Genomic DNA, 25,513 nt, shown 5'->3' with positions numbered 1-25,513 from the left:
AATGGTTTATATACCATCTCATTATACTTGAGTGAGTTCTACTGCCTTTGCCTTCCAACTTTGTCTTACAACTTTACTGAATTTATTATTAGCTCAGATAGCTTTTAGATAGAGCCTTTAAGATTTTTTTCTTCTTAAAAAAAAGACATATGCAGTGAAAATTTAACATCTTGATTTTCAATTTGGATGGATGACTTTTCTTTCTTCTTTCTCTTCTCTCTCTCTTCCTCCCTCACTCCCTTCCTTCTTTCCTGCCTTTATGGTCTAATTTCTCAGGCTAGGTTTCCTGAGCAGGTTATTTTAATTTTTATTTATTTATTTATTTATATTGAAAATAGATTTTTTCATGCCATATATTCTGATTACAGCTTCCCCTCCCTAAACTCCTCCCAGATCCTCCCCATTTCCTCACCCACCCAAATCCACACCTTTCTTTCTCACTTTCATTAGAAAACATATAATAATAATATTATAACTATAATAAAAGATTAAATAAAAATAAACCAGAAAGGGCAAAACAAACAACCGGAGGTGGGAGGAAGGAAGCCAAAGAAAAGCACAAGAAACACACAGATGCTGAAACACACATATTTGCACACACAGACGACCCATAAAAATCATAAACCGTAAAATACAAGCAAAAAAATCAAGGTTTTGCCTAAAGAGTTATGAGCTACAAACCTCTAAAAGTACTATTGAGTTTGTTTTGTGTTAGTCATCTACTGCTGAGCGTGGATCCTCCCTTAGAGTGGCTTGAGTTTTACTGAAATTTTGCAGGTGGGTTAGGGATGTCTACTTCCCCTCTTGGCGCTAGGACCTCATCTGGCTGAGAATTGTACAGGTCTTGCCAACTTTAAGAAACTTTTGCTGTATTACATCTCCAAACAACTCTTCCAACGGCCCCTAGTTTTAGCTGTCCCTCCTGACTGCTATCTCCCCGCCTTGTGCTCCTCTCCCTCCCTGCTCCTACCCTCTCCTCCCACTCTCCACACATGACTATTCTATTTCCCCTTCCCAGCCCGCCCCCACAGTGACACACTTCCTTCGACAAGGCCACACCTCCTAGTAGTGTTTTGTATTTATACTTTTGTATTTGTACAAATATATGTTGTATTATATTGGTATTTATATAGCATGCCTGTATTTTTTCATAATCTGTTACATAAAAGCTGGTACAGAATTTTCAGGGGATGGTGTCAGATCAATGCTTAAGACTTCAGATTTTGGAGCACTTGTTAGATAGATTTCTGCATTAGACACTCAATCTAAACCGATGAATGCAAAGTAGGGTAGTGGAAAGCAGGGTCTGATGCCTTTTAAAATGTCACTATGACTGTATCTGGGGCAAGAGCACTTGAGGCCTCACTGCAAAGGCTCAGGAGACACAGCAAAGAAATGAAGAAGAATGTGGCAGTTCTAGACGTAGTGGGGACAGGTTAGAGCCTGTGACACACACACAGTGATGATTATTGAGACTAGGACTGTAGTAGTAGTGAGAGGGGTTAAAATGAAGGTTTGTTCTGGTGCACATAGTAAAGGATTTGCTGAGGAGATCTCCAGGATGTGGTGAGGGAAAGGAGCTGCAGAAGGCATTGAGTCTTTGGCTGTCAGCACTTGACTAAAGGATTAAGTACCTTTCTCCCCTTTCTCCGGTAAAAGTGAGGCTAGGGAGAAGGAAGGGGGTGGGACCAACTGGCCATGGACTAGGTTTTCATCTGTGTCTTCCTAGACTGGTTAGGGAAAATCCTCCTGGAGCACTTTCTCTACAGCTGCTCTCTGCTCACTGCACCAGACAATAAAGTTCAGACTCTCATTCACCATTGCGAAGCACCCTATGGACTAGCTACTCCTGCCTTTTATTTTCTTTTTAAAAACTGTCTTTCTTCATACTTCTCACTTTTCCTCCTTCTCTCTCTGTCTCTCTCTCTCTCTCTGTCTCTCTGTCTCTCTCTCTCTCTCGTCTGTCTCTGTCTCTTTACTTCTATGCTTCCTTGGAGCATACCAAGCCTGTTTCCACCCAAGGGCCTTCCCACATACTGTTCCTCCTAGAGAGAATTATCCCTGCATCTTTGTAGGCACCTTGTAGCTCAAATGCCTTCTCAGTAGCAGTCCCAGACTGCACTTTACTACTCTTTCCTTTATTGTAGTTGGTATTTGCTGCCAAAAACAAATCTTCCCTGTGCTATTGACATTAAGTTGTTGCTATCTTGTTCACTGCTTTCTGAGCACAGAGCACTGCCTGGCCTCAAACCTGTGTCAGCAAATGTATTGAATCAACTGAGATTGGTAGCCTGGCTTTGTAGCATCTGAGATAAAAATGAGAAAGTGTTGAGTTTACTCACAGCAGGGTTTAAGCTGAAAAACGAGACAATGGGAATAAGCACACATTAAGTATAAGGAGAAAATTACAGAAATATATGTTTGAAGAAGTGTTTGGTACAGGCTGTAATAAGAAGGAAAGAAGAACGTGCTGTGGGAAACATTGGCGGTCAATAGCAGGCTTGTTACTACTATACAGCATTGCTAGACATCTGTGTTTTCCTCTGTGCATGAGTGTGAGTGTGCACATGTGTATTGAGTGACTGTCTCCTCATGTATGTGGAGGCCTGTGGTGATATATTGCTTATGATTTATTAAAACCACTAGAGATCAAAATGGCAAAGCAGCCATACTAATTAGCCATAGAAGCCAGGAACATACCTTTAGTCCCAGGACTCAGGAGAAAGGCAGACGGATCTCTCAGTCCAAGACCACCCTGTGCTACCAGAGAGTGAATCAGAGCTCACACCTTTAATCCCATGATTTGAGAGGTATAGAAAGTAGAGGCATATTCAGTCCTAGAGTGAGTGAGTCTGTAGCCACGTTGAGGAGAGCATAGCAGTCTGGGTGAATCTGAGGAGCAATGAAGTTGGGAGCAGTTTGATGTTCACCCTTTTTGGTCTGAGCTGAGGTAGAGGTAAGAGGCTTGGCTACATTGCTTCTCTGATCTTCAGGCAAGCTTTAATAAATCATAAATAATCTATCACCACAGAAGCCAGAGGACAACCTTGGGTGTCATTCTTACACACTTTTTCCACCTTGAGACAGGATCTGTCATTGGCTCACCAATTAGGCTAGAGCAAGTGTGCAGAGGGCCCTAAATCCTCCTGTTATCACCTCCCCAACACTAAGATTCAAGCAGGGTCCCTCCACCACTGTCAGCTTTTGAGTGACTTTACTGACTGAGCTGTCTCTTCAGTCCCTTCAATTTCTCTCTTTTAATGATGCTTTAAAGTCATTTTATGTTTTACCCGCGTGCGTGCGTGTGTGTGTGTGTGTGTGTGTGTGTAACATGGGTGCAGGCACCCACCGAGTCCAAAAGAGGATGTTGGATGCTGGAGCCAGAGGTTATGTTGTGAGTTACCTGATGCCAGGACCAGGAACTGAACAAGGATCCTGGAAAAGCAGCACAAAGCTCTTAACCATTAAGCCCTCTCTGTAGTTTCTGATAATAAATGTCTTGTGTCTGCACTATCTAATGTATAGCCACTAGCAACATTTAGCCAGATATTAGGCACTTGGAGGTGTGATCACTTACAGAACCATATTAATCATCAACCAATTTGGGATTGTGAGTGTCTGTATTGCTAGAGAGCAATGGGACCCCACATACAAATCAAGCACTCTTGTACTGAACCTGGCCTCCAACCCTTCATACATAGATTAAGGAGATAGAGATAGATTTTTTTTTCAATAGAAGTTGACAAAAGGACTTTTAAAGTAAATGTATTATGTATAAGAACTTTGGGGTTGATGAGATGGTTCAGCAGGTAAAGGCACCTTCTATCAAACAGGCTTATATTTCCAGAACCCCCATGATGGAAAGAGAGAACTGACTCCAGGTTCCCCTCTCACCTGCACATGCATGCTACAGTACACACGTGCAGCCATGCATATGCTCATACAATAATAAATAACTTTTAAAGCTGGTTGTCTAGGCTTTCTTCTCATTGATACTTTAAGACGTAACTGATAACACTTTCAAAAGAGTTACTTCCTCCAAGAGACTGCTAATATTCACCTTGTATAGATGTGTAGATGATTGTACTTCACAAACAGGCCCTCCTATTCCTCTACAGACACCATTAAGATGGCAGAGTGCTTCACACCTGTAATCTCAGTACTTGGGAAGCAGAGGCTCCCCCTGAGTTTGAGACCCTTTGGGGCTATATAATAAGACCCTGTCTCAAAAAAAAAAAAAAAAAAAAAAAAAAAAAACTGACAACTGGGAGGTAGAAGCGAAATTGTTAGGAATTGCAAATCATCCTAGACCATATAGTAAGTCTGAGGTAAGCTGGGATGCATAAGGCCCAAGCCCTCCCCACCACAGTCCAAGTGCTTGGGAGGCAGAAGCAGTAGGATCAAGAGTTCTAGATCATACTCATTTTCATGTGGTTAGGTTGGGCTACATGAGATCTCATCTCAAAACTCAAGAGGACACTATGTAAGTAAGCCACAGCCTGGGAGAAGATATTTGCAGTACGTTAACAAAGGTTTTATGCTCAAAATATATGAAGATGGTTAAAGACACCTAGTAGAAATAGTCACAATGCCTCTGATGTGCTAAACGGGCATTGCACATGTTACCAGTAAACATAAAAGGGCTTCATATCATGGAAAATCAGAGAAATAACAATTAGCATCACACTTTAGCCTCTTGTCTACTTACAGATGGCTAATGTGGCAGCAGGACCAGAGGCTTACACAGAGATGAAGTGGCTGCAGGTTGATTAGCATGTTTTGGAAAGCAGGTGGTATCTTATAGGTTGAATTGCTGCATATGATTCAGGAACTTCACATCTGGGCTTATACATGGCATAAACACACACACACACACACACACACACACCTACCTCACATCTTTTAACAGCAGTGTCAAACAACCCTAAAGTTTCAAATAAAACAAATAAGATTAGGTGTGATGGTACATACTATAATTTCTATACTTGGAATGCCAAGGCAGAAAGTTTCCTGCAAGTTTTAGAATGGCCTAATCTACACAGTGAGGCCCTGCTTCCAGAAAACTAAAGAAGGAAAGACTAGAACATTTCTACTACAGAAATCAGTGTACATCGGTGTAAATAAGCAAACAACACCTGAATAGACTTTATAAACATAATGGTGAAAAAGCCAAATGAAGTATAATACATAGGACATAATGCTGTGTCTATGCCAGGCTTTAAATGTTACATATAACACACAAGAAGTAAAATTGTGAGTCGGGGTAAACTGTGAGATTGATAATGACTTCAAATTATTTCATTTCAATGTGGTGGTCATCTATCTTGGCTATACATTAGGAATAGAAGGGAACTTCAGAAACAAAAGCTGATTCTCATACTCTAGAAAGAAAAGACAATTGCCATGTAATCTAGCAGTCCTGCTACTGTACTCTGGTTATACATAACCAAAATTTCTTTAAAAAGGAAGACACGGAACAAGTCTTACAATACTTGTGTGTTCATTGAGCGCTGTGTATATTCTCCAAAAGGTGAAAGTGACCTGTTTGATGCTGGTGGAAGTAAACAAAATTCAGTACCTAAAAAGGAATGTCCCTCAGCTTTAAAAGGAAAGAAGGAAGTGGTTAGAAAGATGGTTTAATAGTAAAAAGTTCTTAGCTAGGCGGTGGTGGCACACACTGTTAAGAGTTCTGCCTGAGTGCTGGGATTAACACAGTTCTGGTATACAGAGTGGGTTCTAAAACAGCCAGAGCTATATAGAGAAATGCTGTCTCAAAAAACAAAAACAACAAAAAACAGTTCTTGGTTCTTGCTACACTTCCAGAGTTCAATTCCAAGCCCCCTTGTCAAATGGCTAATCAACCATGCCTTCTTGCCCTTTTCTGAGGGCCTCTGAGGACACCTGCACATTTGTCTACATACTCAAATACACACCTGAATATAAATAATAAAAAATATAAATGCAAATTTTAAAAGGAAGGAAACTGAGACTGGAGTCACATGTAGCTCAGTTTGAACTCCACAAAAAGTGTGTGGGAATGGGGGAAGCTAGCACACACCAATGACCTCAGTTTGCTCCTCTCCTCCCTTTCCCTCCCCTGACTTCCGTCTACCCTCTCTTCCCCATCCACTCCTCCATATCCATTCAGAAAGGGGTAGGCCTCCCATGGGCTTGCACAAAACATGACACATCAAGTTGAGGTAGGACCTAGCTCCTCCCCCTGCATCAAGGCTGGGCTAGGTAATTCAGCATGGGAAAGATGTCCTGATCTCACTGCTAGGAGCCTTAAAAAGTTACCAAGCTACACAACTGTCACACACATGCAGAGTTCGGTCCCAAGGTGGCTCCCTAACTGTTAGTCCATGAGCTCCCGTGTGCTCAGATCAGCTGACTCTGTGGGTTCCTCTATCATGACCTTGATCACCCCAGCTATTACAATCCCTCTTTCTTCAGCAGGACTCCGGGAGTGCTGCCCAGTGCTTGGCTGTGGATCTCTGCATCTGCTTCCATCAGTTACTGGATAAAGGCTCTCTGATGACAATTAGTGTAGTCACCAGTCCAATCACAGTAGATGGCCAGTTCAGACACCCTCTCCACTATTGTGCTCTGAGTCTTAGTTGGTATCATCGATGTATATTCCTGGGGATTTCCCTGGCACCAGGTTTCTCCCTAATCCTGAAATGCCCCCCATCAAGAGTCTTATGATTCTCCCCCTCAGTCCTGCCCCCAATCCACCTCCCATACCCAGCAGGCCCAGTCTGCTTCCTTCAGTTCACCTCCCCACAACCTCAGCACCCCTGCCCCCAGTTTACCCAGGAGATCTATTTCCCCTTCCAGGGACAACCATGCATCCCTCTTTGGGCCCTCCTTGTTATCTAGTCTCTTTGGCGATGTGGATTGTAGGTTGGTTATCCTGTACTGTACTCCTAATATCCACTTATGAATGAGTACATTCCATGTTTGTCTTTTGGGGTCTGGGTTACCTTGCTCAGAGTGATTTTTCCTAGTTCCATCCATTTGTCTGAAATTTTCATGAGGTCATTGTTTTTTAGAGCTGATTAGTACTCCATTGTGTAAAAGTACCACATCTTTGGTTGAGAGGCCCCTAGGTTGTTTTCAATTTCTGGCTATTATGAATAATGCTGCTATGAACATAGCTGAGCAAGTGGCAGGACCCCTATTTCAAAGGAGATTGAGGGAAAGAAAATCTGACATATTCTGTAAACATGGACGAACCTTGAGGATTTTCAACTAGGTAAAATAAACCTAGTTTGTAAGTGTAATTTATAAGTGTAATGTCCCTGAAAGGTGGCTCCTCAGGTAAATGTGTTTGCTGCCAAGCAAACTTGAGTTTGATCCCTGGGACTCACATGGTAGGAGAGAAATGATGACTTCCACATGTGCGCACATACACACACACACACACATCACACACCACACCCCCACATATACAACACATACACCACATACCATACATCACACACCACACCCCACACACACACACACCACACACCATACTCACATACCACACATACACACACATCACACCCCACACACACACACCACACACCATACTCACATACCACACATACACACACATCACACACCACATCACACACACACACATCACACCCCCCCACACACACACATAAATGTAACTATAAAAATAGAGTGAATGCTGTGGTTCCACATATGTCGAGAGTGCTGTGTCATAGAAACAAGAGTGAGCATTAGCATTAGGTCTGGTGCTGCAGGCCATAACCATGGCTACTGAAGAAACCAAGGCAGGAGCATCAGTTCAAAGCTCTGCTGAATGTAGAGAAAGACCTTGTTTCCAAAATAATGACAGAAATAGGAGTAGTAGATGCCAAGGGTGGGGGAAGACAAGAATTGGTGGAGTGGGGGTTGTTTAATGGATGTAGGATTTGATTTTTGTAAAATAAATACATATTGGAGACTGGTTACAGAAAAGCCTGAATATATGCAATAATATGGAACTATGGAACTAAGGATTTAAAATAGCTAAGGTGGATTTCACCACAAGTAAAATAAGGGTATGTAATCACAAGGCAGCAGTGGCAAACCATCATTGATTTCATGCATGTGGCTCCTGGCTTAGTTTTAACAGGTCTAGAAGTGAACAATTAGCCACTTGTCATTTTGCTTACTTACATGAGGAACTGTGTGCACATTCCTAGCATCCATACTCTATTTCTGTATGTAGTGATAATGTGGTCCAGGCATCTCAGATATAACAGTGTGTGCCAAAGAGCTGCATCAAAACACTAGGCATTTTTATTCCTAATGCATTTGTTTTCCACTTTATTTTGTTTTAGTTCTTACTGTTGTTGGTGTTGAGGATTGGACCAGGACCTTGTCCTGACTAAGCCCATGTATTGCCACTGAGTTATGCTCCCAGGCCCTATGAATTGGGTTTATTTGTGTCTCTGTGTGTGCTTGTGCCACAGAGCATAAATGGGGATCAGAGGACAAGTGTCAAGAGTCAGTTCTGTCCCATAGTGTGGAACTCAAGGATCAAATTCATGTCATCAAGCTTGCCAGCAAGTGTATTTATCTACTAAGCCATCTTGATGGACAAAACATTGGTTTTAGACCTAGTTATTTCATGTATGTGTACAAGTATGCATGCAAAGGCCAAATGACAACTTACGAGTGTTGATAAATTGGAATTTTAAATAAATGACTTTATTTAAATTAGTGAGAAAATTTGGGGGAGGGCTAGCCAAAAACCCTTTGCACTTTCCCCTACATTCAGTGAACAATTGCATTATGTCTATTCCCCAATGGTCCCTTTAACACTCCTATTTCCCCCACATTCAGTGGACAACCACAGGGTGTCTATTCCCCAGTGGTCCTCTAATACTCCTGCTGCTTCTTTTTATTAGGAATTTGTAGACTTTTCCTGCTAAGACCTCAATTTGTATTTTTGAAGAACAGAAATTCTGTGAAGTGTGGAAATAATTTAAACCATCTAAGACTAAAACATACATAATGAAACAATGTATACTATTTGCATAAAGAGGTTAGTATTTGTTAAAAATTTGTCATTTGTTCTTTTGTTCCTGGCCTAAGATGAGGTGGGGGGTTTTAGAGGACGGGATATTTTTGTTTTTGAGACAGGATTTCACTGTGTAGCCTTGGCTGGCCTAGAACTTCCTCTGTAGACCAGGCTGACCTTGAGCTTACAGAGATCCACCTGCTTCTGCCTCCTTAGTGCTAGGACTAAAGGTGTGCGCCACCATGCCTGGATATTTGTAATCATACATTTAAACAACTAAAATGTGTTTTGAAATAGAGTAACTTAGCTGCCTGTGATTGTTGTGCCTGAGACCCTAACACTCAGGAGGCCAAGCAGGAAAGTCTTGTCTGAGGCTGTCCTGGACTACATACAAAATAAGACATGAGACCCTGCCCCAAAACAATAACAGTAGAAGCAACACAAAGCCAGGCATGGTGGTGGTCTATGTAGTGAGCTCCAAGCTCAGAAACAAAGTGAGATCCTGACTCCAAAATCCAGAAAACAATATAACAAAAGCCACTCTTTCTCTTGAATAAATCCTCTGGACTCTTACAAACAGCAGTTTTTAAAGTACTCAGTTTTGTATTTTTCAGGACACGTACTTATAGGCAACGTTAGAATCCCAGGATCTGAAGCAGTCGATAATGTCTCTGCCAAGTCGACAGACAGCAATTGTTAACCCCCCTCCACCAGAATACATAAATGCTAAGAAAAATGGGCGCCTGACCAATCAGCTGCAGTTTCTACAGAAAGTTGTCCTGAAGGCTCTGTGGAAGCATAGTTTCTCGTGGCCTTTCCAACAGCCTGTGGATGCTGTAAAACTGAAGTTGCCTGTAAGCATTTTATGACATGTTAAGTGTGTATGTGTGTGTGTGTGTGTGTTTACATTTCAAGATGCATGTGGAGATCAGAGGACAACAACTTGGGAGCATCAGTTCTCTCCTACCCTGGGTTCCAGGGATTGAACTCAGGTTGTCAGACCCATAGGGTGAGCACTTTCACCTGCTGAGCCATCTCACTGGCTCAGAGCTCAGGTGAGTCCTAAAGCAAAATGGATCAGAATGGAGCAAACCTAACATTAAGATAACAATAAGGTTTTTATATGCAGCCTATATTTTTGCCTTAAGTACCCAAGTAGGAATATGTATTTGAAATATAGGAGAACTATCAACAAGATGCAACAGCCAAATTCACTTTGCCTGCAGGCATCAGATCCCCACCCTACCCACCCAACTGCACAGGGTCTCTTGTAAAGCAATGGAATGGAAGGGATCATGGAGGGTGCTGTCTTAGAAGCAGCTACAAAATTTTTTAGGATAGAAATTCTAACCCTGTTTAAAGCCCTTCTCAGAGAATGCTGGGAAGTCCAGGTTGATAATTTCCCTTCAGAGATAAGCTTTGGAGGAAGCAATTTTAAAGTCTTAAAGACTGTATTGAAAAGCATGGACGCTCATAGGTTAGAAGACAATGTCCAACTTTTTGCTGCTGTACTATACATGCCAGGTTAGCTGGCATAGCCCTGCCCTGCCCTGCCCTGCCCTGCCCTGCCCTGCCCTGCCCTGCCTCCCACCTCACCACAGGAGTTCTGTGATTACAGATGTGCACCATCACAGCTGGTTTTTTTGTTTGTTTGTTTGTTTGTTTTTTGTTTTTTTGTTTTGTTTTTGTTTTGTTTTGTTTTGGTGTGGTTCCTGGGGATCAAGCTCAGACCATCGGGTTTTCAAAACTAGTGCTTTTACCAAGCCATCTCCCTAGTACATACCCTGTTAGTCTCATTGTTTGTTTGTTTGGGTATTTTCAATTTTAAAGAGAAAAATTCTACAACTATAAGAAAAGATTATTTGGGGCTGGAGAGATGGCTCAGCCACTAAGAGAAATGACTGCTCATCCAGAGGACCTGGATTCAATTCCCATCATCCACATGGTGGCATTCACTGTCTGTAACTCCAGTTCCAGGGATCTAGTGAGAACTGGTGGGAATGACAGGGATGCAATGCCCCCTTCTGGTCTCCACTGGCATCAGATACACATGTGTTCCACAGATATACATGCAGGCAAAGCACCCATACACATAAAATTTTTAACTCAATCTTTAATATTATAAAATATACATAATTAGACACTTGATTATTTAACACCCCTGAAGACTGTCCTGAGTGTTCTCTCCTACTTCCAAACTGAAAATTAATGTTTTGAACGTTGGCATTCTTATTTTAACAGTGTTTAATAACAGTGTAAAGCTTGCCATAGCATGCCATGGCAGCTTTCTGGTTAAGAGTAAGTGCCACTTCACCACCTCTGAGAAGGCTTCCTTACACTGCTTAGCACTCTTACTCATGTCACATATCACATTCATCTTTAGGTTTCACTTGAAGTTTTTAATCATGTAGTACCAGAGCTACCTAGGGCGCAGTCACTGAGTCAGGGAACAGAACTTTCCTCTGAACCTGTCAGATTCCATAAATTCTCTTCTCTTCTTTCTACATTTTTCCCAATAATAAATGTTTTAAATCTTGTCTTTGCCAGTCTCTTAATTTTTTCCATTATTTGTTTGAATATGAGCATGTACATAAACCACGGACAACTTTGGGAGTCAGTTGTCGCTGCCACCATGCAGGTCCTGGTTGAGCTGAGTGTGGCAAGCACATTTACCCTCTGAGCCACCTTATGATCACGGGCTGTGTCAGCCTTGAGAGACCTTTCCTTTACTCTGGAAAGTGACACTGACAACTAGCTCCAGTTGTCACCAGTGAAGGCTCTGGCCTTCAGGTTGTGCCTCTAACAAAAGGTAACCATATGTACTCCTTAGTTAGAAGTTTACAGTTCATGAATGGTTAATCAATAGTTGTTATGTGTGGTTGTACCACACTGAACCCAAGGCCTTAAGCATACTAAACAAGTACATCTGCTACTGAGCTACACCTCCAGTCTGTTTATTATTACTATTATTAATTTATTGTGGTGCTGAGGATGGAACCCAGGGTCTTGTGCATGTTATATGAGCTGTCTACCACTGAACTACACCCCCAGCCTCATTCTCATAACTTCTTCAAACCTGTAGGACTATTATACCATCATAAAAACCCCAATGGATTTAAATACAATTAAGAAGCGGTTGGAAAATAAGTATTATTTGAAGGCTTCTGAATGCATAGAAGATTTCAATACAATGTTTTCAAACTGTTATTTATACAACAAGGTATGTAAACTTATATTACACTGCCTATTTGCTGTTATATATACAAAAATGTATTATAAGTGTTATGATTTCAGATTCCACTCCTGATTAGGAACAGTTGATATGTTGTTTTGGAGAAGAGGGGCAGTTTCCATGTGCAGTGGGAGCTGCCCTCCAGGTCTTTCCTGCCTCAGCCTCTAGAGCACTCAGGTTATAGGCATGTACCCTCATGCTCGGCTTGTGTGTTTTTATTAGGTGTGCTGTTTTCTAATATTTGTTTCTTTCCTATAAGTGTGTGAGCTTGGGTAGAGGCCAGGGGACAGCTTTCAGGAGTTGGTTCTCTCCTTCTATGGGTTATGGGTTGGAACTAGGGTCATTAGGCTTATAAGGCAAGTGTTTTGCCCCCTCACTGACCCCAATTTGAATTTGCATATTGTTTCTCATTGGATTTCATAATTTTCATATTTCAGTCTATTTGCTTAATTTTTCTTAGCCCATTGACTGTATTTTTGCCTGGATAGCTGAAATGCTCTATGCTTAAAAAATATCAAAAATTAGACTGGTAACTCACTTATAACCCAGTGAGGCAGGAGGATTTTGTGAATTTAAGGGCACTTAGGTACAGTGTGAGCCCTGTCTTGGTCTGGCTCTCTGTGGTCCTCTTGTTTTAATTATGAGTGATAACCTGGTGACACATTTAATACAATCTTTCTTAAATTTCCTGCCCAGTGCCTAAGTAGCAGACTACATTATGTCCTTTGTAGTGCTGAGGACTGAGCCCATCAAAGTGGAGTAGTCATCTTTCCAGGGCATCCGTCAGGCGTTTTCAGTGTCGGGCGGCTGCTGCTCTTTAAATTTACTTTGTGATTGCTGTTTTCTTCAGCAGTGAGGCATGGAGAGCCCAGTGTACATGGGCAGGAGTTGAGTGGCCTCAGACTATGAAATGTTTTGCACCAGAGGAGCAAATTGCTAACACCTTTTTGTATTGCTGGATTGCTTAGATTGCATTTCTGTGACATTCAGAAAAATCACTCTGATCCTTTTTAAAAGACAAGATGTGCTAGAATTTAAGCACTTTTCTGCTCCACTGTGTTGTAAATAAAGGAGATAAGTCCTGTCTGAGTGCGGTGGCACCTTTCTGTGAGGAAAGGTGGTGCCGCAGTCACCCAGTGTGTCTCAGCATATCTTCAACGTGTTTTCTAGCCTGGAGATGACATTGTTCTTATGGCCCAAGCCCTAGAGAAGTTATTTCTGCAGAAATTATCTCAAATGCCACAGGAAGAGCAAGCCGTGGGCGGAAAAGAGAGAGTGAAAAAAGGTGAGACCAGAGTGTGTGCGTGTCTACATGTGTTTGCACCAAACAAGTAAAAACAAGTTCCTTCAAGGGACATAGATGTGTGTGGAAGTCCTTTTATATACAATTCTTTTGGAACAGCATTTAAACAGACTCCTCCACCTTAATTACAAGGCTGGCTGTCATGCAAAAGTGTAGCCATGTTTCATGTCACATGATATATTTATCTATTTACTATTCTCAGTGGTTCTTGTTCTGTGTGATTTGTGAATAAGAGGACACAGACTGTCAAAAGGACTGTAGCTAAGATTGAAATGCTATTGGGTTTAAGATTCTGTTTCTCTCCCCTCTAATTGAAAATATTTTACTGATTGAGCTGTCTACCTTACCGGTTTTTTTGTTTGTTTGTTTTGTTTTTTTGTTTGTTTGTTTTTGTTGTTTCTCAAGACAGGTTTTCTCTGTGTAGCCCTGGCTGTCTTGGAACTCATTCTGTAGACCAGGCTGGCCTCGAACTCACAGAGATCCACCCACCTCTGCCTTCCTGAGTGCTGAGATTAAAGGGGTGTGCCACCCACCTGGCTTCAATTTAACTTTTCCAAAATTAAATTTTAGAGATTTTGATGTTTGGGGGTTTTCAGCTTTAAGGACTTTGATCTCTTGGATTTCAGCATCTTGGACCAATTAGGACCAGATTGTCAGCACCAGTGTGCTGGGCTTACTTATTTTGCCAACTGAATTAGAGTAGAGTAGGAAGTAGGAAATGGTGTTGTGTACTTATCAGGTGTTTGACTCTGGTTTACACTTCCTAGATACTCAACAACAGACTCCGTCTTCCTCTGCTAAGGATCAAATACTCTCCAAAGCCAAAGTGGCAGAAAATGTTTTTAAGCAGCAAGAGATTCCTTCTGGATTTCCCGAGATTGCCCTCTCTCCCTTAAACATGATACAGGAAGCTCTCCCAACCTCTGACTCACAGACTGTGGTTCAAGTAAGTTGTGTGTGTGTGTGTGTGTGTGTGAGAGAGAGAGAGAGAGAGAGAGAGAGAGAGAGAGAGAGAGAGAGAGAGAGAGAAGTGTGAGTGTGTGTATGTGTGTATATATGCCTAGGAATATAAATCACATGTGTATGGGTTATCTTGGAGGATAGAAGAGGTGTAAAACCCCTGAAGCTGGAGTCACAAGCAGTTTTGAGCCTGATGTGGGTGCTGGGCATGTTGTGGACAAAGACCTAGTATTAACCAAGTTTTAGAGATTTCTTAAGTAGAATTTGAACCATTTTAGTATCTTGATAATATTGCTACCAGAAGCTGTGTGCTTGGACCCAGGTATAGTCCTATAGTGCTAACATTAGAAAGATTAAGGCAGGGGTCACAAACTGGAGAGCAGTCCCAATACATTGTAAGTTTGAGGGCAGCCTGAGCTTCAGAGAAAGCCCTCTCAAAAACAAGAAGAATGAGTTATCCATGGTTGCATTGGTGTTCTTTTGTTTTTCTTTTAATGTTAGCAATTAAAACTGTACATCGTTTTTTGTTTTGAGGCAAGATCTCATTATTAGTGGACCCTTTTATCCTGGAATCCTCACTCTGTGCCTCAAGCCTACCAAAATTGTGTGCCATGCCACCATATCTGGCACACACACACATATATGTGTGTGTGTGTGTGTGTGTGTGTGTGTGTGTGTGTGTGTGTGTGTGATTAGTTTGTGCTTTAAAATTGTATATCTCAGCTAATTTCATGTACTCAGAGACATTATTGCTGTAACTATCCTTTGATTTTTCCATCTTTCATCTATCTTTAAGATTTGTGCAAGATTGTTCTTTGGGTTGTGGGAGGGGAGCATCAGAGCTATTTGTTCTGTCTATAAAAAGGGAATTAAACTTGACTAATATTAATTCATGGACTGACAGAACTTTGTGAAAAGCCTCTCATAGAAACTTGGTGTCAGTAATGTTTCTTTTGTTTTATCAATGGATGGTACCTCCTTAAGGGTCACTTCTTGTTGAACTGTTCTTCAGATCACAAAGGGTGTGAAGAGGAGAGCAGACACAACAACTCCTACCACTTCCATAGTTAAAACAAGTAGCAAGTCTCCTCCAACACTCAGAGACTCAAAGCCTGTGAATATGCCAGGAAAAGAATATACACTGAAGAATGTTTTGCCAGACTCTCAGCAGCAACACAGAGTTTTAAAAACAGTCAAAGTAACTGAGCAATTAAAGTACTGCAGTGAGATTCTTAAAGAAATGCTTGCAAAGAAACATTTGCCATATGCATGGCCCTTCTATAACCCTGTGGACGCTGATGCTTTGGGACTCCACAACTACTATGACATTGTCAAAAACCCCATGGACCTCGGCACTATCAAGGTAACATACTGCCTGAGTGGGAAGAGCTTGCTTTTCTTTTCTTGATTATAAATTTCTTCATCATTGCAAAGAAAGCTAATCTAATGTCCAGAAAATTGTGAAGAAAATTACATCACCAGAATTCTAGCACCTGAAGTGGATCATTGGGACGTTTTAAATACATTTTATTTTTTGTAAACATATCCACTTGACAGGCCAGTGGAGATGGAACTAGGGCCTCAGTCTTGACAGCATCTTCTCAGCCCTGGTTCTCTTCTAAAGCACAGTTTTGTTCCATCATTTTTATCAATATAGTAAAGTTTGTTAACATGCTACTAAACTTTGTGTTTGCCCTCATTTCTTGTATTCTGCTGTCCCCTTCTGAATTTGTTCTGTTGACATTCAAATTCAGTAGTCACTCTTTAAAGATTCATAGATATCAAATTCAGTTTATATATAAAAGAATAATGAATGATTCTTTAATTGAATATAGAATTCAGAACGACAGTCATTTCCTCTCAACACTTGGAGAACATTCTGGTATCTATCTGCTATCAAGCAACTTGTCATTCCTTTGTACATAATTTATCTTCCTCCCTCTAGCCAGCTTCTGATTTTTCCATCTTGTACTAGAAATTAACCTTTTTTAAGTCTGAGGATCCATGTCATAAGTTTTTAACAGTTATGTCTTAAAATAGTACATTTTTTTTCTTTCTCACATAAGCAAACTCAGACCCAGAGATTAAAGAGTACTATCTGGTCAGGCGGTAGTGGTGCATGTCTTTAATCCCAGCACTCTGGAGGTAGAGGCAGGTGGATCTCTGTGAGTTTGAGGCCAGCCTGGTCCACAGAGTAAGTTCCAGGACAGCCAAGGCTACACAAAAAACAAACAAACAAACAAACAAAAACAAAACAAAAACCTTGTCTTGAAAAAGGAAAGAAGGAAGGAAGGAAGGAAGGAAGGAAAAAAAGAAAGAGTGCTATCTTAAATAGCCACATGTGGAGATAAACAGGAGTTTGTAGCTATAGGGTATTTCAAGTGGAGAAAGTAAGTAACTTGCAGAAATGCCAGGAGATAAAACAATTCAAAACAGTGTCTCTGTAAGAACTTGTGTATGTGGAGAATGTGAAGGAAACCTGGGTCTTAAGAAAGCCCACTATGGGGACTCAAAGAAAAACACCCATTAAACATAATTCATGACCTTACGTCTCCAGTAGCTGTGTACACACCAGTTAGAAGGCTGTTAGAGGGCTTCAGGAACAGGTGATGGTGACTTTAATTCATCTCTTAACTCATTCTCAGTTGTCACTGATGTGATTGGTAGAAAACAACATTCTCAGGGAGGGAGAGATGGCTCACTTGTTAAAGGCACTTACTGCTCCCATATAGTGGCTTTCAGCTGTCTTTAATTGCAGTCCAGTGCCTTCTTCTGGCCTCCTTGAACACCAAACATGCACATGGTATTGTGGTGATATTTTGTTTATGGTCTAACAAATAAAGCTTTAGATCAGAGTGCAAAGCAGCCACACTAGTTAGCCATAGAGGCCAAGCAGTGGTGATGCACATCTTTAATCCCAGCACTTGCAAGACAGAGGCAGATGGATCTGTTAGCTCAAGACTATCCTGGGCTACATGAAATTGATCCAGTATAAGAGAAACAGTTCACACAAAGGTGATCCCTGTACTTGGAATGACAAGCCTTTAATCCCAGCACTAAGGAGGCAGAGACAAGAAGGGATATGGCTGGGTGGAGAGAGGACTATAAGGCAGGAGACAGGAGTTCATTAAAGTCTAGGCAGTCGGTCTGAGGATGGAGACAGGACTGCCCATTCAGTCTGAGGTAGAAGTAAGAGCTAGTGGCCGGCTGCTTTGCTTCTCTGATCTTCAGGCAAGCTTTATTTGTTAAATCATAAAATATCACCACGTGATATACTGACATTCATGCAAGGAAGACACCTATATACATAAAGTTTTAAAAGAAAATTAACAAGGCATGGTGGTGCACACTTTCAATCCTAATATTCAGGAGGTGGAGGCAGGCAGATTTCTATGAGTTCAAAACCAGCCTGGTCTACAACGACAGCCAGGGCTACATCTTAATTTTCATTTTCTGCCCCAGGCTGGCTCATGATCCACCTCCTCAGCCTGGTGAATGGGGTGGGGGAGAGGGGTAGACCTACAGGATGTGCCACTACACCTGACCTTGAGTTCTTTGATTTCAAATGAGCCTTGAGTAATTCACCTATTCATTGGGCTGTGAGTTATCCAATAATGCACACATTTTGATCAATGGTGTGTAGGATTTCCTTTCTGGTTTTTTCTGTCTGTAATGTCTACTCTACATACCACCCTCTTCTGCAGCTGCCTTAACCTGTAACCCTTGTCTGTTACTCTCCTGATTGCTTTTAACATCTTTTCATTGCTTTCTTACTATAAAGCTTCCCAGCCTAGACAGTCTGGAAACACTGTTTTCCCGTCCATTTTGCCTTGAATGCTTCTTTGTTCTCTTTGCATGTAAACATTCATTGATTTCTTTTCCAAGTGTAAAGTTTGATAAATAGCACTATGTTTGATATTTGGGTTTTTAAAGGTAAACACCCTCCCTCCTTCCCTCTTTCCATGTGTTTGCTTTCTGGTTAGCATATGAAGAAATGGTTCCTGTGACTCTTTCCTTTGTTCATTGGTTTGTTGAAACAGGGTTTTGTGTAACCCAGGCTGACTTCAAACTTGTATAACTGAGAAGGACCTTGAACTGATGATGATCCTCCTGATTCTACCTCCCAAGAGCTAAGTTTACACACTTGTGCATCAAGTTGGCTCTGACATTTTCAGACATAGCCATCACTATACTTTGCTTGCACCCCTGTACCACTCCATGACTTCTGTTTCTCACCCCTTTATTCCCTCTTTCCTTTCCTGTGACATATTATATTCCATTACCTTCTAGTGTTTGTTATTATTAATTCAGGCATCTGTACTGCCTGTCCTTGGGGTTCTGACAGGACACACCCTCTGCTGCAGCCATGCAGCTGTGCACATTCACAACAATCCCTTTAAAAGGGCCCTGCCTACCTCCCATCTTCCTCTCCCCTCCCCCCCTCTCCTCTCTCCCTCTGCTCCTGTACCCCTTTTTATGATCCCTTTCCCTAATTAAAAAAACAACAAAACAAAAAAACCCTCCACTTGAACTCTGTCACATGACATCTTTCTCTCTTGTGCCACTTTATTTTTTTTTTTTAATAACAACATTGTGGCCTTCAATCTCTCTTTAGTTCCTTTCTACTTTCCTACTGTACATATACACATGAATGAATACAAATTTAAATCTAGATTCCTCGTGTGAGAGAAAACATATTTCTCTTTCTGAATCTTTCTGTTCATTTTCCTTCAAAACTTATAATTTCTTTCCTCTTTCGAGATGAATAAAATTCTGTTATGTGTGTGCCACATTTTCTTCAGTCATCTGTAGGTGAACATGTCAGGTGACTCCTCATCTTGTCTCACAGAATGGCAATCATCCTGAATGGGGAGCATCTTTGTACTCATATGCTGGCCATGGGTGGCCGTTCTCTTTTTGTTTTTTAAGGAAACTCTATACTGACTTCCAGAAAGCCTATACCAATTTACATTTCCACCAGCAACATGTAAGAGTTGTTATTTTCCTGTGACTTTCCCAGCATATGCTGGATTATAGCCAGTCTGACTGGGTAAGATAGAATATCCATGGAGTTTTGCTTCCTCGGATGGATAAGGACATTTGTTTTTCTACCTTTAAGAACTGTCCATTAAATCACTAGTCTGTTTGTTTGAATTGATGTGAGGGGTTTGTTTTGTATACATATATGTGTAGGGGGGAGACTATAGAGTCTAGCACTAACCCTCTGTCTAATGGCCTGCCTGGTCACTCCATTTCATGGGGCATCTCTTCTCTGCTGAGTCTCTGCTTCACAGAGTTCTGACACCACACAATACAAATCATCCACTCTTGCTTTTTATTTATTGAGCTGTTGAAGTACTTTTTTTCAGAATGCATTTTATGGTTATATTTTGAAGTGGGATTCCCCCAGCCCTACACACACACACACACACACACACACACACACACACACACACACACAGGATTTCTTTCTCTGTAAGTTCATTATTGCTGTGCTAGAAACACTACTGGTTTTGTATACCTCTGCTGTATCCTGCTGCATTGCTTAGAGTATTTATGAGGGCTGAAGGTTTTCTGGTAGAGTCTTGAGGGTCTTTAAGTATAGGATCATGTAATCTACAAGTAGGGACACTCTGACCCTCCCTTCCCTACTTGTACCTGCCTTATTTCCTTCTCCGATTACTGTAGTAGCTAAGGTTCAAGTACTATATTGAATGGGAGTGAAAAGAGTGGGTTCCTTTGTCTTCTCCTGATCTTATTGGAAATTCATTGTTTCCCTATGTAGTATGAAGCTGGTTGTAGGCCTATTGTACTTTATATGTTGGGTTATCCCTCCCTTCTTAGTGTCTTCTGGGATTTTACCATGTTGATCTTTGCCCACGGCTTTCTGTCTCTTGAGATGAACATATGGATTCCTCATCCTTTTTACTTTTTCCTGAGTTGCTGTGATTGACTCCTTTGTTTCTATGTTTTCATGTCTTCCTTAAGGTCACAGAACATTTCACTAGTAAACGTTTGAAATCTTCATACAGTGTTTACCCCCTTCAAGTGTCTTTGAATTCAACAGCTGAGGAAAGTGTCAGTCTTTTTGGAGACGTATGTCACTTGCTTTCTACTGGTTTTGTGAGACTGTGTGTCTCTGTGTATCAAGATTTGTACATCTGTTTGTTTAGTGTCTGTTGAGTTTAATTTGGGTTTTTTCTTAGTGAACAGTCAGTCCCTTAGGGCTCAATTCCCCACACTACTAGGAAAAGAGAAAACAACTTTTAAACGTGAGATATAGAAGTACAGTGAAAATTGATTAAAAATTACTAATATTAATATCCAGGAAACAGAAAATGGCAAAGCTAATGTACAGTATGCTTAAAATTAAAAACAATAATTAAATATGAAAATTGCTAATGCATGAAGTTTTGGGAGCAGATGGAGAAAGAGGAGAAATTAAAGTAAGCATAAAGAAACAGCAAGGGAGAAGGACTTCTGAAGGAGGAAAGTACATATTAGGGGGAAATAAAAAAATAGAAAAAACTACTCAAAAACAAGAAAATAATTAGCAGGTACATATATGAGTAGAATAGAAAATAACATCAAAGTTTTTTAATCGGTCAAGATCAGTTCTACTAGAAGCATAATAGGAGAAAGATAGGAGGGAACTAATAATTTTTAAAAAGGTAACAAAATTAGATAATCATGTGAAAATGAATTAAAAATGAAAGCTTTTCTTAGAAATTAGAAAAACCATTGGGATAGAGGGATGTCTCAGCAGGTAAACCTGCAATCAGGCCTGACAGCCTGAGCCGGACTCCTGGGACTGCCTCGGGTTGTCTCTGACCATCATGAGTGATTCATGGCATGAATGTGCAAAGGTGATGGAGCGGCAAAGCAGAAGTGTTGGCTTCTTTGCTGACCACTGGAAATTGGAGATGGCTAACAATGTGCAGAGACAGGACTGACTTTGTGGACTCTACATTGGACTCATGTCTATCACAGCTACCCTCACCTTAGTATCTTCCTGTCTTTTGTATATCAGGGGTCTCCACAGCTTAACTGAACACTGTATTGTCTGTGTACTGGGCAGGTTCTCCTACTATTTGGAAACTCTAGTTCCTAACCCATAGGGTGGCTAGTGTTCTGGCCCAAGAGTTTCTTTCAAGTGCCCTGGGAGAAGACAAAACAACCAGTGCTGAGATCTGCAAAGGCAAGCCTGCCTTCATTTTCAAGCATTAGTCACCAGCTAGGGGGATGTGGCTATAGACACCAGATTTGTCTACTATAGCTGTAGAGTTCTTGGACCAGATACATGAACTTCATGGCAAATAGGTGAATCCCCAAGTTGGTCTACCCACTGACCTCAGGCTCAGGGGTATCAGCTCCAGTTATTTTTAGTTGTGGAGGTCTTTTCCAGGGTCCTAGGCTGGGGCTAATGTTCTCTATACTTCACTGCCAAGTTATCTGTCACTTGTACTCTTAGTTAGTCAGTATATCACCCACCTGTTATCCATAACTGCTTCCCAGACTTGACTCTCACAGTGGAGCTATGACAGATTCAAGCTCTACTGGGACCTAGACCACAGCCCTCTGAGCCAGGGGATTTCTCTCCCACAGCTGACCCCTCCTGCCTAAAAGGCCACTCACTGTCTCAATAAGGGCTAATGAGGCTCATGAGAGCTGTAGGTTTGTCCTGTGGATAGAACCACCCAATGTCTTTTTTGATAGGGCACCTGGCTTATCTTTTGGATGTAGCTTCTGCTTCCTCTCCCTGAACCAGGGAACTGTATTGCTGGGCCTGTGTTTGCCTTGGCTTCTTTTTGCTGCATTGCCCATCTGTATTTCCATAGTTGCAGCTGCCCTATCATTCTGATTATTATTTACAAAATTTCTTCCTCTCTTCAGAACGAAGTCTAATTTTTTTATTTTCCTGACACTCACTAGTCCCCCATCTTATGCAGAAGTTGAAAGTATTTTCTCTGTTATTTTTCTGTGCTTCCCTGTATGTCTAAATTGTTTCACGTGAATTGACTTTAGTTGTTTGCGAATCCTTCTAATTTTTCCTTAATTAGGGGAAAATGGACAACCAAGAATATAAGGATGCATATGAATTTGCTGCAGATGTCAGATTAATGTTCATGAACTGCTACAAATACAATCCTCCAGATCATGAAGTTGTGGCGATGGCTCGAATGCTTCAGGTAAGGTGGTCTTCTTACTCATGGAGAAGGCTTCCCCAAGAGGCACAGACAACTTATTAAACTGCAGAAGTTTATCCTTTGAGTTATAACCTTTTTAGCTGCACATTTTTAAACGAAGTTGCCTACTTTGCAGAAGAAATCAATGAATGTTAGTGAGAGAGACCGGTTGATTCCTTGTGGGGTCTATTGAGCACCTGTCCTGCTCTAGAAAAGGTCTTAGTCTTGACTCACTGAAAGGTAGAATATATGTGACATGGCTTACCTTAACTCCCTAGCCCTTGAACAAAGGTTCCCTAGGTAACGGGAGAGGTTGGTACTGCTGAGAAATGAGGAAATTCATGGAGACAGACAGACAGAAACATCATCTTGCATTTCTTCTGGTGTTCTAAAGAAGCCTGCCTGCCCCAGATATGCCAGCATGTGTCCTTCTAAAGCATTCTTGTTGCACTAAGTCAGAAATGAAGAAAACCAAACCAGGTGGTACACATCTACAATCCCAGCGCTATGGAGGTGGGCAGGAGAATTTTGCATTCCAGGCTAGCCTGGACTACATGGTGGATTCCACGCTAGCCTGGACATGGTGAAACTCTGTCTCAAAATAAACCAAAAAAAAAAAAAATGTGAACAGGCTAATTTTCCATTATAGGATGTTTTTGAAATGCATTTTGCCAAGATTCCTGACGAACCTGTTGAGTGCATGCATGCATATCACCTTACAACCAACAGTGCAAAGGCCCTTGGCAGAGAAAGCAGCAGTGAGGCCTCCTCCGGGGACTGCTCGTCTGAGGATTCTGAGGATGAACGAGTGCGGCATCTCGCCAAGCTTCAGGAGCAGGTGGCCCAACGTGATGCAAGTGTTGGCGGTTCCTGAGCAGCCAGTCTGTGATGAAATACATCCCTTACTGTCTATATCTTTAGCTTCTTTCTGGCATGTTTGCCATGTTTAATGTTTCCGACTCAGATCTCTGTGGTATCCAATTCTAGAACCATTACTCTTTCCTCTCTTTGAAATTGTCTGGTATACCCTGATGTACTTGTCATGAACTTCTGATCCTTCTGCTTCTACCTCTCAAGTGCTGAGATTGTTGGTGTGTACCATGATGCCTGGGAATTTACAATTCTGTTGTTTGCATCCCTAGACTGAGTGGTTGATTCTTACTGAATGTCTTATGGTATAATGTGCGAACTTTTATAACTGATATAGCAAGTATCACTTGCTACTTTCTGTGATGAAACTAACTTTTCTGAGGTCATGCCTGAAGACTTGGTCTGGAGAGATGGTGCAGCAGTTACAAGCACTGGCTGTTCTTGTAGAGGACCTGAGTTCTGTTCCTAGCACCTGTGTCAGGCAATTTACAGCTACCTGTAACTCCAGCTCCAAGAGTTCCAATGCCTCTGGCCTCCATAGGCACTTTGTGTGTGTATATATATATATATATTCATTCTCTCTCCTCTCTTTCTCTCTCTCTCTCTCTCTCTCTCTCTCTCTCTCTCTCTCTCTCACACACACACTTATATATTTTTTTTAAATCTTTTGTTGTTGTTGTTTTTTTAGGACTGGGTTTCTGTGTAACTTTGGAGCCTGTCCTAGAACTCACTCTGTAGACCAGACTGGCCTCAGACACTCAGAGATCCGCCTGCCTTTGCCACCCGAGTGCTGGGATCAAAGGTGTGCGCCACCACCACCTGGCTATTTAAAAAAATCTTTTGAAAGAAACCTTAACACCTAAAAATGCTAACTGTTCCTGGGCTATGTTAATTTTACTACCACGATATTTATTTACTTGAAATGTTGGATTCAAATCTAGGACCTTGCACAGGCTAGGCAAGTGCTATGTTATTGAGCTATGTTTTCAACCTTCCTAGACCAGTTTAGGTTGAGCATGAGATAGTGTTTCTAGTTTTGTATATACCCTTCAAAACACTGGACTAATAAAGTGAAGCAAAATCCCGAAGGAAATAGAACATGAAATGAATTTCACAATGGGCGGGCATTACTTTGGAATACCATATTTTTCTAGTGTATTTAATGGTTTAGACCCATGAATGCTTAAAGGCTTTTGTTTTTTGTTTTTTTGTTTTGTTTTGTTTTTTGTTTTCTTTCCCAGCTTAATGCTGTTCATCAGCAGCTACAAGTTCTGTCCCAAGTTCCATTACGTAAGCTAAAGAAAAAGAATGAGAAATACAAAAGGGCACCAAAAAGAAAAAAGGTTAATAACAGAGATGAAAGTCCAAAGAAAAAACCTAAGCAAACAAAACAAAAGGAAAAGCCCAAGAGCAAGTAAGTATGTTTGGTGGGGATTGATTTTGCTAGGCGGTATCTTGGTGATAGATTGCAATTTCTAGCCTATGTGAGACCCTAGGTTTCATCTCCCTATCTAGATTGATTAAGATGAAATTAATACTTTTGTTATAGTCAACCAAAAAAGAAGCCACTTTTGAAGTCTGAAGATGAAGGCAATGCAAAACCCATGAACTATGATGAGAAAAGGCAGCTGAGTCTGGACATAAACAAACTCCCTGGGGAAAAGCTTGGGCGCATAGTTCATATAATACAGTCAAGGGAGCCCTCCCTGAGAAACTCCAACCCAGATGAGATCGAGATCGACTTTGAGACTCTGAAGGCATCAACACTTAGAGAACTGGAGAAGTATGTCCTGGCCTGTCTGCGGAAGCGGTCTCTGAAGCCCCAGGGTAGGCCAGGCCCCGCCCCGCCCCGCCCTGTCCCGCCAAGCCCCATCCCAGCACTCCCTCCAGGCCCTACCTGTTCTTGACCCTTATCATCCCATCCCACATAGCCCCTATCCCAC

At 41.4% G+C, this 25,513-nt stretch overlaps 1 protein-coding gene across 11 annotated transcripts in view; it reads left to right on the top strand.

The window, feature by feature from the left end:
• Brdt (bromodomain testis associated) overlaps positions 1 to 25,513 on the top strand; it is a 56,064-nt gene that overhangs the window by 5,503 nt on the left and 25,048 nt on the right. For 7 of the 11 annotated variants that reach the window (XM_051198252.1, XM_051198254.1, XM_051198253.1 and 4 more), the window contains exons 2-11: positions 8,907 to 9,043; positions 9,634 to 9,873; positions 12,102 to 12,239; positions 13,422 to 13,536; positions 14,322 to 14,500; positions 15,527 to 15,877; positions 22,575 to 22,703; positions 23,350 to 23,538; positions 24,812 to 24,984; positions 25,120 to 25,397. In XM_051198252.1, the coding sequence (XP_051054209.1) occupies positions 9,685 to 9,873; positions 12,102 to 12,239; positions 13,422 to 13,536; positions 14,322 to 14,500; positions 15,527 to 15,877; positions 22,575 to 22,703; positions 23,350 to 23,538; positions 24,812 to 24,984; positions 25,120 to 25,397 (1,741 nt within the window). In that variant the 5' untranslated portion in view covers positions 8,907 to 9,043; positions 9,634 to 9,684. Of the gene's footprint in view, positions 1 to 4,704; positions 4,765 to 8,906; positions 9,044 to 9,618; positions 9,874 to 12,101; positions 12,240 to 13,421; positions 13,537 to 14,321; positions 14,501 to 15,526; positions 15,878 to 22,574; positions 22,704 to 23,349; positions 23,539 to 24,811; positions 24,985 to 25,119; positions 25,398 to 25,513 lie in introns of those variants that run through there. The other 4 variants (XM_051198246.1, XM_051198248.1, XM_051198249.1 and 1 more) reach the window with 4 other exon arrangements.

Source organism: Phodopus roborovskii, unplaced genomic scaffold (assembly GCF_943737965.1).
Source record: "Phodopus roborovskii unplaced genomic scaffold, PHOROB, whole genome shotgun sequence".
Taxonomy (NCBI): Eukaryota; Metazoa; Chordata; class Mammalia; order Rodentia; family Cricetidae; genus Phodopus; species Phodopus roborovskii.
This window is presented reverse-complemented; position numbering and strand designations above follow the sequence as displayed.